Below are 15,634 nucleotides of genomic sequence, written 5' to 3'. Positions count from 1 at the left end.
GTTTGCCCTTACGCCGGAAGAGAAAAGTGCCATTCGAAAAGAACCTGCAGGACGAGGATATGAGGACAAAGAGTTCAGCCGAGCGACAAACAAACGCCGCTCGAAGACCATAAAATATCATTTGTGTTTACTCTTTTCGTTTCCTAACTTCAACGCCAAACTTCTAAAAACTAATTCACCGACTACTTATTTTTCCGTTGTAGCTATGTTTTATAGAAAATATGCCGACTCCAGCAGTGAGAGTGTCGTATTGGCGGCAGAGCTGATGCCTGTCGTAACCGGCTTTCTCGGCTTTTGTGTGTCGCATCAGTGACTATGGATGTGAGAGCAGTTTTGGAGTTTGCCACAGTAACCAGGGGCCTCTCTCTGGTTCTGCAGGTAAGTTTGGCATCCTTAAAAGTCTCGAATGAACGAGTCATATTTTACAACAGGACGTTTCTACCTACAGGCTGTAGTGAAAGTCACTGTATACTTTAAAAGCATACAGCTGACATGTGTATCACGAATGTGTATTTTAATAATGATAAATGTTTCTTTTCAGGCTGTCTTGAACGCTGCTATCCCTGACCATGACGCCGATGCGTTCAGGCCCCCTCGGACAGAGGACTCCCTGTACTTGGACTCGATGGTGGAGTGGTTGTTTGGCGGCCTCTCTCACTGGGATGCTGAGCACTTCCTCTTCATTGCCGAGAGAGGATATCTTTACGAGCACAACTTTGCGTTTTTCCCCCTCTTCCCCGTCATCCTCCGGGGCCTGGCAGAGACGCTGCTGTGGCCCCTGAGCAGCTGGCTGAGTGTGCGGGGGCGGCTGCTGATTGCTGTGGCCCTGGGAAACAGCGCCCTCTTCCTGTTGAGCGCCGTCGCCTTGCATGCCCTCAGTAGAATAGTTCTCCAGGACAGGCGTCTTGCTCTGCTCTCCAGCCTGCTCTACTGCATCACACCCGCCAATGTTTTCATGACTGCTGGGTACTCGGAGAGCCTGTTTGCTGCTCTCACTTTTGGTGGTCTTTATCTCTTGGAGAAAGGATTCATCTTCCGAGCCTGCCTTGCCCTCAGCATAGCTACCGCAGCACGATCAAATGGCCTTGTCAACATAGGGTTTCTGCTGTATCTTCCATCACTGCATGCCATCTCCCAGATTCGTTTGTATCGCGCCACAACAAAAGGCCACAGTAAAGTCTTCCACTACATCTGGGTCATCATCTGTCTGCTGCTGACCTCTGTCTTGGGAACTGCAATTATTGCCCTACCCTTCTGTGCTTTCCAATACTATGGTTATAGGACGTTTTGCACACCATCCACCTCCTTGGAGAGCATTCCTCCTGCTCTCCTGTCAATAGCTGAACGGAAGGGCTACCGGGTTCCGGATGAAAACGGTCCACCACCCCTCTGGTGTATGAGACCCCTGCCCCTGCTTTATTCTCACATCCAGGATGTATATTGGGATGTGGGCTTCCTCCGTTATTTTGAGCTGAAGCAGATACCCAACTTTCTTCTGGCTCTTCCTATGGCCACCCTTGGAATAATTGCCTGTTATGCATACTTTCAAGCTAATCCAGAGCTGTGTGTGAGACTCGGCCTTTGGGACACAAGTGCAAACAAAGGGCTTGACAAACCCACGCCTGGATTCTTCAACCCTCGAGTGTTCGTGTATGTGGTGCATTCTGCAGTGCTGCTGGTTTTCGGGACATTGTGCATGCATGTGCAGGTAAGGAAGTTGTATAATGAGTGTCTTGCAAAATGTCTTGTTTGAAGCTATTCAAAGCTTCACCCCTCCTCTCTTAATCTGCCTTTGTAGGTACTAACCCGATTCATGGCCTCCTCGTCTCCTGTACCATTCTGGATAAGTGCTCACCTGCTCCTCCTCAATGAGCCACTCCTTCATCGAAGGAAAACATCAAACCCCAACGTGCAGCTGCATTCTAGAAATAGCTGCAAGCACACACCTCAGAATCCTATTGTTGCGCTCCTGCCACACTTAAAAGCCTGTTCTTCTACCACACAGAGCATCCTGGGATACTTCCTCTCTTACTGGCTACTGGGCCTTGCACTGCATTGCAATTTCTTGCCGTGGACTTGACTTAAGACATTGTTTCAAGCTCTTAATGCTAAAGTTCTGTGCAGGACTAGGCTGTAAAGTCAGTGCTTCAGCAGGGATCCTTTGGTATTTCAATAATAACCATTAATTGCAATAAAAGGACAGTGATTTTGTCAAAGAGATAATTGTACATATAATGCTACATTTTACATAATTAAACTCACACTTGACAAAAAACACAAAGCCAGCACAAAGTCCAAAAAGTTGTGTCTTACTGGAGTGACCTTGCCCGGTCCTGCACAGAGCTTTCTGTGACAAGATTACATTTTTAATGCCAGTTCTTGATCATGATACAGTTGCCAGGTTTCATTTGCACATTTTAGTCAAATGTGTTTTTGTGTTCTTTGAGAACAAATGTAGAAAATAACTGAAATCTTAATGGACTCTAGTTGGGTGTAAATATTGGGAGACTACGGTTGTACGTGGGAGGGGAACACTTTTTATTTCATGTCCAGTTCTTCCTGAAGTCACTGCTCTTTGAATCCTCCAGCTTGTGTCTCGGGACTTGAGTGAGAATAAAAACAAAACAAAACAGGAACCTTAATTTTTTTTCTTCATCTTCTATGTATTTATTTATTGTGGTAATGGTTCTTTCACGAGGCATTGATGTAAAATGTCCATAATGTGCAATTTTATTTTAAAGAACATTGTTGCCAAAGTTGTGTTAACATGTCAGATAACACGCGATAAATCTAAAGAAGGATGACATTTGTGCTGAAGACCTTTTCTTTCATGTAAAAGTTTTAAATTCTTTACTGTCGTGCAAAGTAAACTCATGAAACGACTTGGTGCAGAACTGCTACACTTATTTTTATGGAAAAATCTTTACTAACACCACCAACTCAACTGAACCCTGACAGTTCTCTTTATATAGTTTCCAAACTAGTGTCCATTCAGTGCAGCTTGACAGCTATTATTCAGCATATGCCACAAGTGAACAATGGATTTGTTATTTTAGGCCACTGATACTGTGATACACACCTAGAATCACTGTCTAGCTGTGGTGTAAAGAGACTAATTCAAAAGTAAAGGAAATATAAGTGCACAGGTGAGAGTCTTGCCAGATTACATTACCCCACTACTGTAGTAAAGCTAAAGGACGTGGATGAGGAACATCAGTTTTCATGTAATGCTGTAGAGCTGTAGCGAGTGGAGCTACGATTTCTTGTTGTTTAAACAGAATTGAATACGAGCTATAAATGTGACTGATCATGCTGACCTCTTTCTGAGGAAAGATGACAGAATATGACATGAGAGCTAAAAGAAGACGAAAAAATGGAAACACTCTGAATGACATCACAGCTGAAATGACAGAGCAGGTGTACAACTATTTGAAGCAATATGTTTTTTAATCTGTCAACTATCACAACATCCTGTTGACAACTGCAATCAGGTGAGATACTAAAATAGGCTATAACCTATTTTCTCCAGAAAATATGAGGTCAGGCAGAAGTGTTCATGGACTATGATCACAGATGACATTGTGACCTGTAGTGAGAGTAGGGAGCAAGTGGAGGAGAGCCTGGAGAGGTAGAGGTATGCTCTGGAGAGGGGAGAAATTAAAGTCAGTAGAAGCAAGACAGAATATGTGTGTGTGAATGAGAAGGAGAGATATAAAGAGTAGAGATAACGAAAGCAGTTAGACAAAGTTAGAGAGGCAGGGCAGAGAAAGGATAGTAGGGGTGGTGGATATACTGGACAAAGGATGTTGAAGATGGAGCTGCTAGGCAGAAGGGCATGAGGAAGACCACAGAGAAGATTTGTGGATCTAGAAGGGCATAATGAGGTGATTAGAGGGTGTTAAGGATAAGACAGGGTGAAATGGAGGCACTAAAGGAAGATGATTTGCTTTTTTTTATTAAATACAATTTTTCTTTCATTAACCTAATCACAAACACACTGAAACAAAAATGTCATATTTTAAACAAATGTTTGTTTAAACAAATTATGCAACATTTTTTAATGTTATTTTCGGCACGGGTATAAATTAGTATAGAGAAAACACAGCCTGTGTCAATAAAAACAGATTATCATCGCGCCTGCCACTGATCTTCCTGTCATCTCCGTGCAGAGTAGACGCGTTTTCCCCATTATGGATCATCAGGACGTACGTGATGACGTTACGATGACGCCATGACGTACGGTAGCTGACTGTGAAAGAAAAAGGAACTCCCGTGAAGACGTTGGAGTGGAAGCTCCTCTGTGAGGGTTGAATTTTTAATTGAGGCTAGTTAATTTGACAGCATGGGCAGTCATATTTCTGTTTGGCTTTAATTTAACTACCAAACATGGTAGTTAACCCCGCGCCAACCTGGGGGTTGATTCAGACTGTGAACTACGGAGAAGAATGCCTTTGTTGGTACGCTAGCTAGTGTTAGCTTTCATGATGGGAAAGTAAGAAGCAAAATATAAAGTTACACTGACTGACCCTTGAGAGGACTGTCGTTTTTTAAAAGAAGAAACACGACGAGAAAAGAGAGGTCTATCTGTGTGTGCCTTTAGCTACCTCCGAACCGCTTACACGATGAAGAACTGCGAGTACCAGCAGATAGATCCACAGGCACTGTCGGTGACCCCGCTGTCGGCGCAGAATCTCGGGGAGAAGAAGGCACAGTCGCCCCGGAGGAAATGGGAAGTGTTCCCCGGGAAGAACAGGTTTTTCTGCGACGGGCGACTCATTCTTTCCCGACAGAGCGGTATCCTTCCTCTGACAATGGGCCTTATTGTTGTCACCTGTGGCCTTTTCTTTGCATTTGAGTGAGTCGAAATGTACGTGTTTATTTTCGAGGGTGTCTTGTGACGTCTGAGTTTATACCCCCCTTTTTATGTGAATATACATTTATAGTTGCCCGTTCCTGGTGAAGCACCTGACCATCTTCATACCTGTGATCGGCGGGGTGCTTTTTGTGTTTGTGGCCATCTCCCTGTTGAGAACCAGCTTTACCGATCCAGGCATTTTACCCAGAGCCACTCCAGATGAAGCTGCAGACATAGAGCGGCAGATAGGTGAGGCATATGTAGTTCCAGCTTACTCACTGTGGGACAGATGGAATGAAAGAGCTTTTCCATCTGTGTGTGTGTGTGTGTGTGTGTGTGGGGTGGGGTGGGGTGTCTGAGGGACATGTTGCTGAGCTGCAAACCTAAGCTGATTACTCTGGGTCATGGTTGAAGAGCACAAAGGCCTGGTATAGTCTGATTTCTACTGACTTCCCCATTTTTATGAAGTTACTTGGTTGAGCTGTTTTGCTGAAATGCAAACACCTTAAAGAAGTGTCTCCCCCTTGTACATGTCTATTTTAAGATACCTCAGGATCCTCTACATACCGCCCTCCTCCGCGGACAAAGGAGATCCTCATCAACCAGCAGGTGGTAAAGCTCAAATACTGCTTCACCTGTAAGATGTTCCGCCCTCCTCGCACCTCCCACTGCAGCCTGTGCGACAACTGTGTAGGTGAGAATAAACTTACACATGGAATCCCAAATCCATCTACCTTAAGTGCAAAGTGCAATATTGCTATTATATCCAGTGCCTACCTATGTCATTCTTAAAGCTGCTTTTATTAGGATTATTACTCATTTATTTATGATTGAATAGAACATTATTTTTTTTTATGACTGTTTCATTCTATGACTGTTTATGTTTGCCTCTATGCTTGTGCTTACAATGATAATGAAGCTTATCTTAGTGGGGAACACTAATGTTTAAATATCAGAATGATAATACATTTCCTTGAGCGTGTTCCAACATTATACTTACAATAGCCTGAAACCTCAAATTTACCAAGAGCCTACAAAAAAAGAAGTGAAACCCATAAACACATGACCTGACATTTGTTTTTTAAAGTAGCCAAATCAGTTTAGCCATATATGCAGGATCTGTGTAGTTGAAAGTGGGTGGTTAGCATTTGGTCATTATTTTAGTAAAATAAAGAGTTTGATAGTAACAACTGTTACTTCTCCATGTATGCCATAAAGAAAAGCTCATAAATCTGCCTCATGAGCTGTAGGTTTTTGGCAGGCAGTGGTTTTAAATCAGAATTTATTCCTAACAAACTCTCAGGGAGTACATAATTAAATAATAATTTTTGTTTCTACAAAGGTTACTGTATTTTCAGTCCTAAATTTCAGTACCTTCCCCTCACATTGCTCCCTGTGAAGGGATTGTACCACTACGATGGCGCTTTATTGTGAAAGGTTGGAAAGATTATTAGTTTGATTGGGTTTTCTACAATTTTACTTAAACTTTTGAAATCACTTATGCACACATTGAGGAAGTTGGGAGTTTTGTTCCTCATTTCTTAGGATACAACCTAAATGAATGACTTTTTCTGTGTTATGCCTTCTATGTTTCCGTACAGATCTGCTGGGAAACACTGCTGACACCACTTTTCTTGGAAAACCCTTTTTTTTTCTTTTTTTTTCCTTTTAGTTTGAAAATGATAAAGCTCAGACAGCCAAGATTGCTGCCTGATTAAGTTTTATCAGTCATTAAATTAGGGTAAATGTAACACTTAGGCTCATACAGCTTTTATCACTTTACTGTTCTTTTCCATAATGCTCCTGGTTTGCTCTTATGTTGCTGTATTTGCTCTGAGATGAGTCCAGGTTTGTGTTTTCTGCTGCTGTGAATGCTTCGTGGTGACGTTTTACCTTTAGTAACAAGTCCACCCTTTTCTCTGTCCCAGCTAAGAAACCTCTGGTGTTACTTTTTGCCACTGTGTTGATCATTTTGTAGTTTTTTTTCTTTTTTGTTTTTTTTTTTTTTAACCAGCCCTCTCGCTCTCTGCTTCCACTTTACATGAATGGGCGTGTGATGTGTCAATGCAGATAGAAATTTTGTAAAAGATCCACTAGATTGATCCACAGAGATTTGTAGTTTGTCACTGAAATTAATGACTGTAACTTTATGCTTTCTTTGCTTTCTTTTCCCCTCCAGAACGATTTGATCACCACTGTCCATGGGTGGGAAACTGTGTGGGAAAACGCAATTACCGCTTTTTCTACAGCTTCATCATCTCCCTGTCTTTTCTCACGTCTTTTATATTTGGCTGTGTCATCACACACATCACCCTGCGTAAGTACTTAAACACATTTAGTATCTGTCACGTTACCAGCAAAGACTTTAACATGCCTCTGTCTCTGATGTTGATGTTTCTCTCCAGTTTCTCAAGAAGGTAAAAGCCTCGTTCAAGCCATTGAAGAGAGCCCTGCAAGATATCCTTTGTCTGTCACTCTGCTGTGTTAGACAGTCGAAGCACTTCCCGCTGCTCCTCAGCTTATGCCCACCCTTAATAGGATAAGAGTGTTAGAGGTGCTTTTAGTGTGATTGCTGTCTATTAGTAAGTTTGCTGCCTCATGTCTCGTGAGACAATTATAGCCGTAACCATTAGTCACAGTCACAGATGACTGTGGATTGATTTCCACATGCTGTGTATTACATATAAGACATTATGTTATTGCCCGAAACATTTCTGTGTCTAAATAAGAGACATACCTAGCATGTTTTTTTTTTTTTTTTTTTCTGTAAAGACTGACTTATATACTTATAGTAGCTAAGGTATTTGGGATATTTAGATTATTTTGAAGGGAAAAATGCTCAACACAGATTTGAATGTAGCAGTGGGGAGATATTTTCAATTTACAGACATGCATGAATGACAGTTGTTTATCTTTAAACATCATGGATCTTTGGTTACCATTTCAACAACTGATATTATACCTTGACTTTCTTTGTGCACTGTGGTGGAGTTGGTGATTTGTTTCTTCTCCATCTGGTCTATTTTGGGCCTCTCAGGCTTTCACACCTACTTAGTAGCTTCTAATCTCACCACAAATGAAGATGTGAGTAGTGCTATTCTGACGTGGCAAAGCTGAATTCACGATTGTTTGATTTTTGTTAAAATACACATAAAATGCTGAAAACGGTGGAGCTCACAGCTTACTTGTCATGCAGATAAAGGGATCCTGGTCAAGTAAAAGGGGTGCAGAGGAGTCTGAAAACCCATACACTTATAACAGCATTATAACTAACTGCTGCGTAACGTTATGCGGCCCCATGCCTCCGAGGTGAGTAAAGACGTCCTCCTCATCACTTCACACATTTTCATCAAGTTCACCCTTGTGTCTCACTAATCACCTTAACAACTCGCAGTCTAGAAACACAAAGCGGCCTCTGAGCTTTTTGATGCTTTAGGTCATATTAAGATTTGGTACCCCGCCGTTGGCTGCATGGATAACCCTCCAAACTTGCCCTCTGATTAGCAGATGTCTTGTTGTATTCCAGGGAACATGTTCATTCACATCTCGTTTAATATCTGTATGTGCTGATTTAGAGCAGCTTCTGCTACTATAAAATGTGTTTTCATCTTGACATGACTACCTCTTGCTGTGTTTTGGTAGATGGAGAGTTCACCGGACACACTGTTTGTTTAGCCTGTTGATGCAAATGTCTAACAGTCTGTATGGTTTACAGAGAATGGTCCCAAAAAAGAGAAAATATACAGTGAGCGGCAGTCTTGTGGGTGAAAATGCCTCGGTGATGCTAGCGGAGAATAGCCAGACTGCTTAAAGCTAGGAAAGCAATAGTAACTCAAATAGTCACGGAGTTTAAGCAGAAGGGCGTCTCTGAACACATAAAACGTTGAACCTGACACAGCAGCAAAAAACCACACGGGTTGCTGCTTCTGTCAGCTAAAAACAGGAAGCTGAAGTTCACAGAAGTTCAATATTGAACAATAAAAGACTGGAAAAATGTAATCTGCTCCGATGAGTCTTGAATTCTGTTGCAACATTTAGATGGGAGGGTCAGAATTTGGTGTAAACAGCACGAATGCATGGATCCATCCTGCCAACCATTACACCAGTGGCATCGAGGCTTCATCCTGCCAATGGTGTAATGGTTTAAAGCAGATTCAGCAGTGACTCTGAGTGTTCCAAGTCACTGTAAATATTGGGATTCACTCTTAGGTTCTGACCATAAGTCATTGTATTAGTTCAGGCCATTTTTGTATACAGTGGCAGCATGGTGTCATGTAGTTGTGCATTGTTGCAGCTGTATCATTGCAGAGACTTGAATGGTGTTAAAGTACACATGCAGTTTACACCCTGGTGGATCATAACAATCTTGTGTTCTGGTTTCCAGTCTGATCGACAGAAGAGGTTTCCTTCCTCCGGATGAGCCGATCCCTGCTGCGTCTGCCTCAGATATAGAGCTGCCCCCCTTCAGGGCCAAGAATGATGCAAACATGGTAGGGATTAAAAACCTTGTGATCCCTCCCAAATACTGACTGTCCCATAGTTCCCAATGTGTTGCTCCTCCATCCTTTAAACTTCCAGCTATGGTTCCTCAAATGCAAAGTGGCCAGAGCTGCTCTTTTTATTGTTGCCAGAGAGAAGCTGTATCTATTTAGTTTTTTTTATTTGAACCGTTACAGGGCTTTTAACGGCAGCTTCACTAGAGCTGAGTTTTAATGGTTCAGAACTGACCCACAACACAGAGCCAGACAGTCACTGCAGAACTGATTAAGGAAACTAAGAAGAAACTAAATCGAAAACTCACCAGTGAAGTTTCTTTTAACTGTTTGGCATCATGACCAGTTAACTATGCGTTAAAATCACCACTGAGTCCTGCAGATGTACATAACGGTTAATTTGTGCTGTTTACACTAAACACCTTAATATGTGGTTATTTTTGCCAGAGAATTCAACATGTTGTTTTGTCTGCTGCAAGTCTGGTTTTATGCTGTAATGACAGTTGATGGACAGAATTGCTGCTTTCCTTTAGTGTGTTTGGTAAATCATGCCTTGAATATATTTGTGTATTATTTTATCAAATGCAGGTTATTAGCCATAATCTTAAAAGAATTTCTATTTTTTGCACTCGTACAATAACAGTTTTGTTTTTTGTGTATTTAAATAAACAGTATTTTTGTATTTTGAGATTTGTTTACTTTTTATTTTGTGCCTGTCTGAGTTTTTTTTTTCTTTGGGAATGAGGGGGTTGTGTTGTCCTTCTGAATGAACACGTGTGTATATACGCCTGTAACTTTGCTGTCTATATAAAAGCGTTAACACTCAGTGTTGTACTGTATCCACCCTGCCAGGAGGAGAACTGTCAGGACTTTTCTTTGTCCTGCACAGCCTGAAGGTCACTGCTGCATATAGATGGTCGATGGTAAGACTAGGGTTGAACCTTAAACCACTCCCATCATCTCTTCACTTGCCTCCGCTGTGTGCCTCCGTCCTTCACATTACAGTTGCAGTTCTGTTTGCTGTAGCTGCCATCTCTGTGGTTTTGAATATAAAGCTAAACAGGAGCAGATATTGTTACTGGTTTGTGGTGATGGTGTGAATAATATTTGTGAATATGCATGCTTCACTACCATTCATTAACATTTGCTTGACTCACCCACCTCTTAACAGTTGATTTTCTTTCCTCTTTGCCATGAGATGCACGGAGACGCAGTCGAATACAAGTCTGCATAATCTTTACCCTCCTTTTTGCTCCCAATTCAAGCCAGAAGAAAAGACAGGAAGCAGCTTCTCCGTGCACATCTGTAAACCTTTTGCCATATTTGGCTGCCTTCTAATTGCATTTTCTGCATCGAACTCACGTCCTCCAAGCTTCTCCATCTTATCACAGCGCTGCCATCAGAGCTCCCATTGCTTTCACTTTTCTTATGACTTCCAAACTAATTCCTTAAATCAGATTGCAGAATTTTGTGTACACGCCTGTCCTGTTTTTACTCTCATGCCATTCGCAGCTTGGCTTCTTTTTTTAACACATTTTGCTCCTGCCTTTCCTGATTTTGCTCTTTTTTTTCTTCTTCTTCTTCACGCAGTGCACTCAGAGCACAAAGGATGTGCTGGAGAGGGTGGTCCACTCCTCAGACTTTCCTGTCCTTTGCTCCCCCGGGACCCCAAAGACTACCCCTCAGGTCCTGAATGTTTCTAGCCGCGCAGCCCCAACCTCAGAGCCTTCGCCGTCTGTTGGCTGCACACAGCAGCAAGCTCGCCAGTCAGCGGCCACTGCATGCCCCCCGTTCAGCCGAAGCAACAAGAGGGACTCACTGCACTCGATCAATCCAGCCTTCCGTCTGGCTTCTCCTTCACCCACGCTTAGCCACACCACACTGATATTAGGGGATGCACCCGACACTGGCTTTAATCCACTGCACTGAGCGGACTTGTCCGGCTGCGCTGCTCATCGCTGGTCTGGCTATAACCTCTTTCATTGTGGAGGTCATGCATGTTGCGATTTGTTTCGTCAAGACGTCATTGTGAGGAGTTGTGGATTAAGTTGCACCACCAGTGTCACACTGTATGTGTCCTTCAGAATTTAAGTAACACTTGGAAGCACAATATAGAGATATTTTTTTAAACACCTTTTTTTAAGACGCCCAGAACATGCCTCCACAACCTCAGCAGAACCTCAGTGTTTAAGTTCCTGCTATTATCTTATGCAAACGGGTATGAAAATCTGGGTTTACGTACATTTCAACTGTGGATGCAAGAAGTTTGGACTTGCCGACCTGGTATGCTCTGGATAGCGAGCCATTTCAGGATTATTTATTAACTATATCAGGATTATCAACTCAAGAGTTGGCCTTATGTCTGATTCGGTTATGTCCTGTCATTTCCTGTTTAGATGTACATGATCGCAGTGTAATCAGGCGGTTTAGCAGTTTGGAGATACATTAATAATCCGAGCGTGAAGGATGGGCAAGGTACAATTTAGTTTTTTGGTTTTTTTTTAATGTCTTTATTTCAGGGGTTTTGTTGTATTTATTATTTACTTCTGCATGTCTTGCATATCAGAAATGACATTTTTCTGGAAGTTTGTCATGTTTATATGGACAGCTAAATTCAACCTGGGCAAGGTGGGGTAGGTTTGTTTGGGTTTTACCAGGAAATAGCTTCCACATATTATTTTTTTATTCTTCAGTCTGTTACTCATACTTTAGACATCAAAGTATTTAAATCAAATTTGCTGCTTCCTACCAGGATATGGATAGTGCTATTTATCACTCTTTTTAGTGTTACTGTGATCTGCTGGGCTGCTTTAGGGACGGGTGAGCATCTGTTCAGTCTTTGCCTAAGAGCAGGAAGACTGTGTATTACTGCAGGCACTATTTTAGCAGAACGATGTATGGGTGGATGAGACCTCTTTCGTGTCTGACCTTCGTCCACATTGACAGCATGAAACCTGCTCCCCTTTCTGTGACGGTGGAGAACAATTTATTTAAAAGAAGGCGGCAGGAGCTTTGTGCCACTAGAGGGCACCACATGAGTACAACAGTTTGAGTGAAACGGTTAGGGAGGGGAAAGGCTTTTCTGTGTGTTATTTAATCATTTTGTAACTGAGTAGGTTGTGAGTTTGTGAAGAACTACATCGCCATAGTGGATCATTCATTTATCAAATATCAGTATCAAGACTCATAGGTAGAGTAGACGACTACAAGCAGCGCTTGTATGAACAAACGTTTGTATTTTGTATGGTGTAGCAGTGAAACTGTAACATTTGATCAATAAATATCATCAGACTTAGTGATTGGGACTCTTTTCTTTCTTCTTTTTCTTTTTCTTTTTCCCGTCTTCAGTTAAAAAGAAAACCTTCTACACAATGACATTACAATAGCTTTAAACAAGCTAATGTCAAAATCTAATCTAAAAGCAGGTTCATTCTTTCATTCACTCTGTTAGTGTGATCAGACAGCCAGATATGCAGTAATAAAAAGCATGTGTGAGGTGTGTTTATCAGAAACACAGCATGTACAACAGCTGACACAGTTCTGCAGTGAAAGACGGATTGGGGTTGTTTTTTTTTTGCGTTGGTTTATTTTTTTATTGCTCGTATGATAACAGAGTTATAGAGATGTGATAACACAAAGGTTAATGTACTGGTTAAATGAGGAAAAAAATCAGACACGCATAACATACTACACTGTCTGGGGAAACAAACATGATGTCTGTACTCAGTCTATCTGAGCTAAAACTCACTCCCACCAAATCTATATCAAATATTTAAACTGCAGCCACGAAGTGGACTGTCATAAAATCCCCCAAGTGCTAAGAAGAAAGTTTTTGTTTGTTTCAGTTTTTCATGCATTTAAAGAAACTATTTTGTCTGCAATTATTAAAACCGAAATATAAAAGTTAAGAAAAATTTCTTGATGGCTATAAATGTATTCACAATGGATTGACAGTGACAGCCGAGGCCAGAGACTGACAGCACTCAGCTGCCACTGCTGTGCAGATGAGTGCAAATGTTGCTCTGTATACACATGCACATATATTTATATACATACGTATGTGTGTGTATAAATATATGTATATACAGTGTGTGTGACAATTAGTGTTTTCCTGTTTAACCCTTTATGTAGCAAGGAACTGCACGCGCTAAGTTGACTTAGAGACTAATGAGACTTTTTGTCACAAAGTAAAAAACAAAAGCTTGTAATATTTGCTGGTAACATCCTCAGGCAGAAAATTTGAATTTCCAATCAGCGATCGCCCTGCAAAGACTTTGGGGTGAAGTAGAAGTGACGAGTTTTAAAAAAGTAATTTCATTTAGGTTTGGGTAAAATTTCAGTGTTTAACAAAGAGAAAAGCATGAAATAATGGGGAGAAATAACAGACTCAATGCATAAAATCATGCTAAAGCACTTGCTGGATCGAGATAAAGGATTTTATACAAATTACAGACTGTTCCAAAACTGAACAACATATTTGGGGTGAAATATGATAGTTTATATGGATTTCTTGGGTTGTTTATATACAGTTGAAATATTACCTCATTTGACTTGAAGGGAATTTGGCATGGCAGTACAACAACCTGTATCTTAAGTGGACTTAAAGCAGATGGTCAGACTTGTGGCTCAGTGTCATGCGGATGGAGAAAGTTAAGGAATCACAGCCTCAGCAGCTGGGTTGCATTTTGACCACAGACCTCGTGGCGTAGAGGACTGAAAATTGTTTGCAGAAGATGAAAAAATTAAATCAGCATTTGGAAATAATGTTTAACAAATCTAATAAGGGTACCAGGTCATCAAAGTGTAGCTGGTTTATGTGAGTCCTTGCTGGCTGCAGGTGATTATTCGCTTGCTGGGGTTTATCACGCTCTTTAACCCCAGCTGGTGTGGCACAGAGGCAGGCCACCCAGTTAGCAGGGGTGAATTCCCGATTTTCAGAATAACAGCATGTGTTTTATTATTTTGTTTTTTAAAATTGTGCTTTTTGTTTTACTTTATAGAGATATTAAACTTGTCCTTTTACAACAGTGAGCTGAGATCTGAAGGCTCGACTTTTTCTTAGTTTCCATGAGCAACACCAGGGAAAGTTCGCTCCTTCACTTAAAACTAATAAATTCCAGTTTTTTTTAAAAAGAATTTGTCCACCATGATTTATCTCTGGATGTCCTCCACTACATGATTCACTGTGCCTTGTTCCTCTTCCCCGAGCCAACTTTGGTCCTGTTGTCATGTGCACAGCTGTGTGTCACCCTCTCACAAGCCTTTTTCTCATCGCTCACCGACCTGACCGAAGCAGAAGTGAAGTACCTCTGTGAACACAACAGGTGATTCACAGTCAGGACTGCTGTCAGCATCACCGCTGAGCTAAAAGTGCATCTCCGCGCTGGGCAGTGAAGCTGGATATAATTAACCCTGCGCTGAGCAGAATAAACCAGGAACGTGCAGCTGCCAGCGAGAATAGTTTGTTGCCACTGCAAGTGAAACATGAAACAACCGTATCCAGAGAGTAACAGGCACACGGTGGTTAACATTTCTGAATGCTGGATGTATGCTGTGAAAATGTCTCAAGAAAACTAGGAGCTGTACTACGTCCTAACACATGTTCCAACCATGTGAAGATTTTCCAACTCATGTGTCCTGGCTGACACTAAGTGCTTCGCACATACCTTACATGAGCAGTTTGTTCAGTACTTATTTGTTTACTGGGACTTCCTTTGGGTGTAACAGTGGTGTGTTTGATAATCTGAAGCTTTAGTCTGCTTCACTTAGAAGCTATGCTCACAGAGTGGAGATGGGTCAAATGGTCAGTACAGGGCTACAGGTATGAATGTACAGTTAGGAGGAGGCCTTTATGTCCACTTCACGCTGATCAATGCTTGTTATAGACTGGGCCACATATACAAAAAACAAAGTGTCATTGTCCCAAAACCAATGTTAATTTTTCTCAAATGAAATGATTGGGATTTTAGTGCAGACTTGGACAGACCTCATGCACATCGCCAAACGCTGTGTTTTCTCCCTTAAGTTGCTCTGCCAGGCCTTTTCTTCCACCGCTCACAGATAGTGCTTGTTTGTGGGTCTCTCTGCCTTCAGCTTTGACCTCAATAATTGGAAACCTGCTCTGCCGGCTCGAGATCAGGCATGTGACTGAAGAATATAACACTTTTTTGCCTCGAGAAACTCTGAAGTCTGATCAGTTTTGCAGCATTTGGATGAACCTGAGCAGAGTGCATAGCTCCGCATACTTAAAAATTCACCCTGCTTCTTCTAACAGCAGTTAAATCAT

The 15,634-nt window shown here is 41.7% G+C and overlaps 2 protein-coding genes across 2 annotated transcripts; both read left to right on the top strand.

Moving 5' to 3' along the window:
- Window positions 1-18: 18 nt before the first annotated feature.
- On the top strand, window positions 19-2,636 carry pigv (phosphatidylinositol glycan anchor biosynthesis, class V). Its single transcript, XM_004559953.4, has 3 exons — window positions 19-378; window positions 542-1,708; window positions 1,799-2,636. Exons 1-3 carry the CDS (start codon window positions 316-318, stop codon window positions 2,078-2,080), a joined length of 1,512 nt encoding a protein of 503 aa, XP_004560010.2. The 5' UTR covers window positions 19-315; the 3' UTR covers window positions 2,081-2,636.
- A 1,547-nt stretch (window positions 2,637-4,183) lies between these two features.
- Window positions 4,184-12,644, top strand: zdhhc18a (zDHHC palmitoyltransferase 18a). The gene is made up of 9 exons (XM_004559954.3): window positions 4,184-4,855; window positions 4,944-5,104; window positions 5,400-5,549; window positions 7,035-7,172; window positions 7,261-7,312; window positions 7,837-7,939; window positions 8,052-8,164; window positions 9,240-9,345; window positions 10,939-12,644. The coding sequence occupies exons 1-9, from the start codon at window positions 4,623-4,625 to the stop codon at window positions 11,275-11,277; spliced, it is 1,395 nt and encodes a 464-aa protein (XP_004560011.1). The 5' UTR covers window positions 4,184-4,622; the 3' UTR covers window positions 11,278-12,644.
- Window positions 12,645-15,634: the final 2,990 nt, after the last annotated feature.

The sequence above is a fragment of the Maylandia zebra genome, linkage group LG11, assembly GCF_041146795.1.
Source record: "Maylandia zebra isolate NMK-2024a linkage group LG11, Mzebra_GT3a, whole genome shotgun sequence".
Lineage (NCBI taxonomy): Eukaryota > Metazoa > Chordata > Actinopteri > Cichliformes > Cichlidae > Maylandia > Maylandia zebra.
The sequence above is the reverse complement of the archived record's forward strand: the minus strand, read 5'-3'. Positions and strand labels throughout refer to the sequence as shown.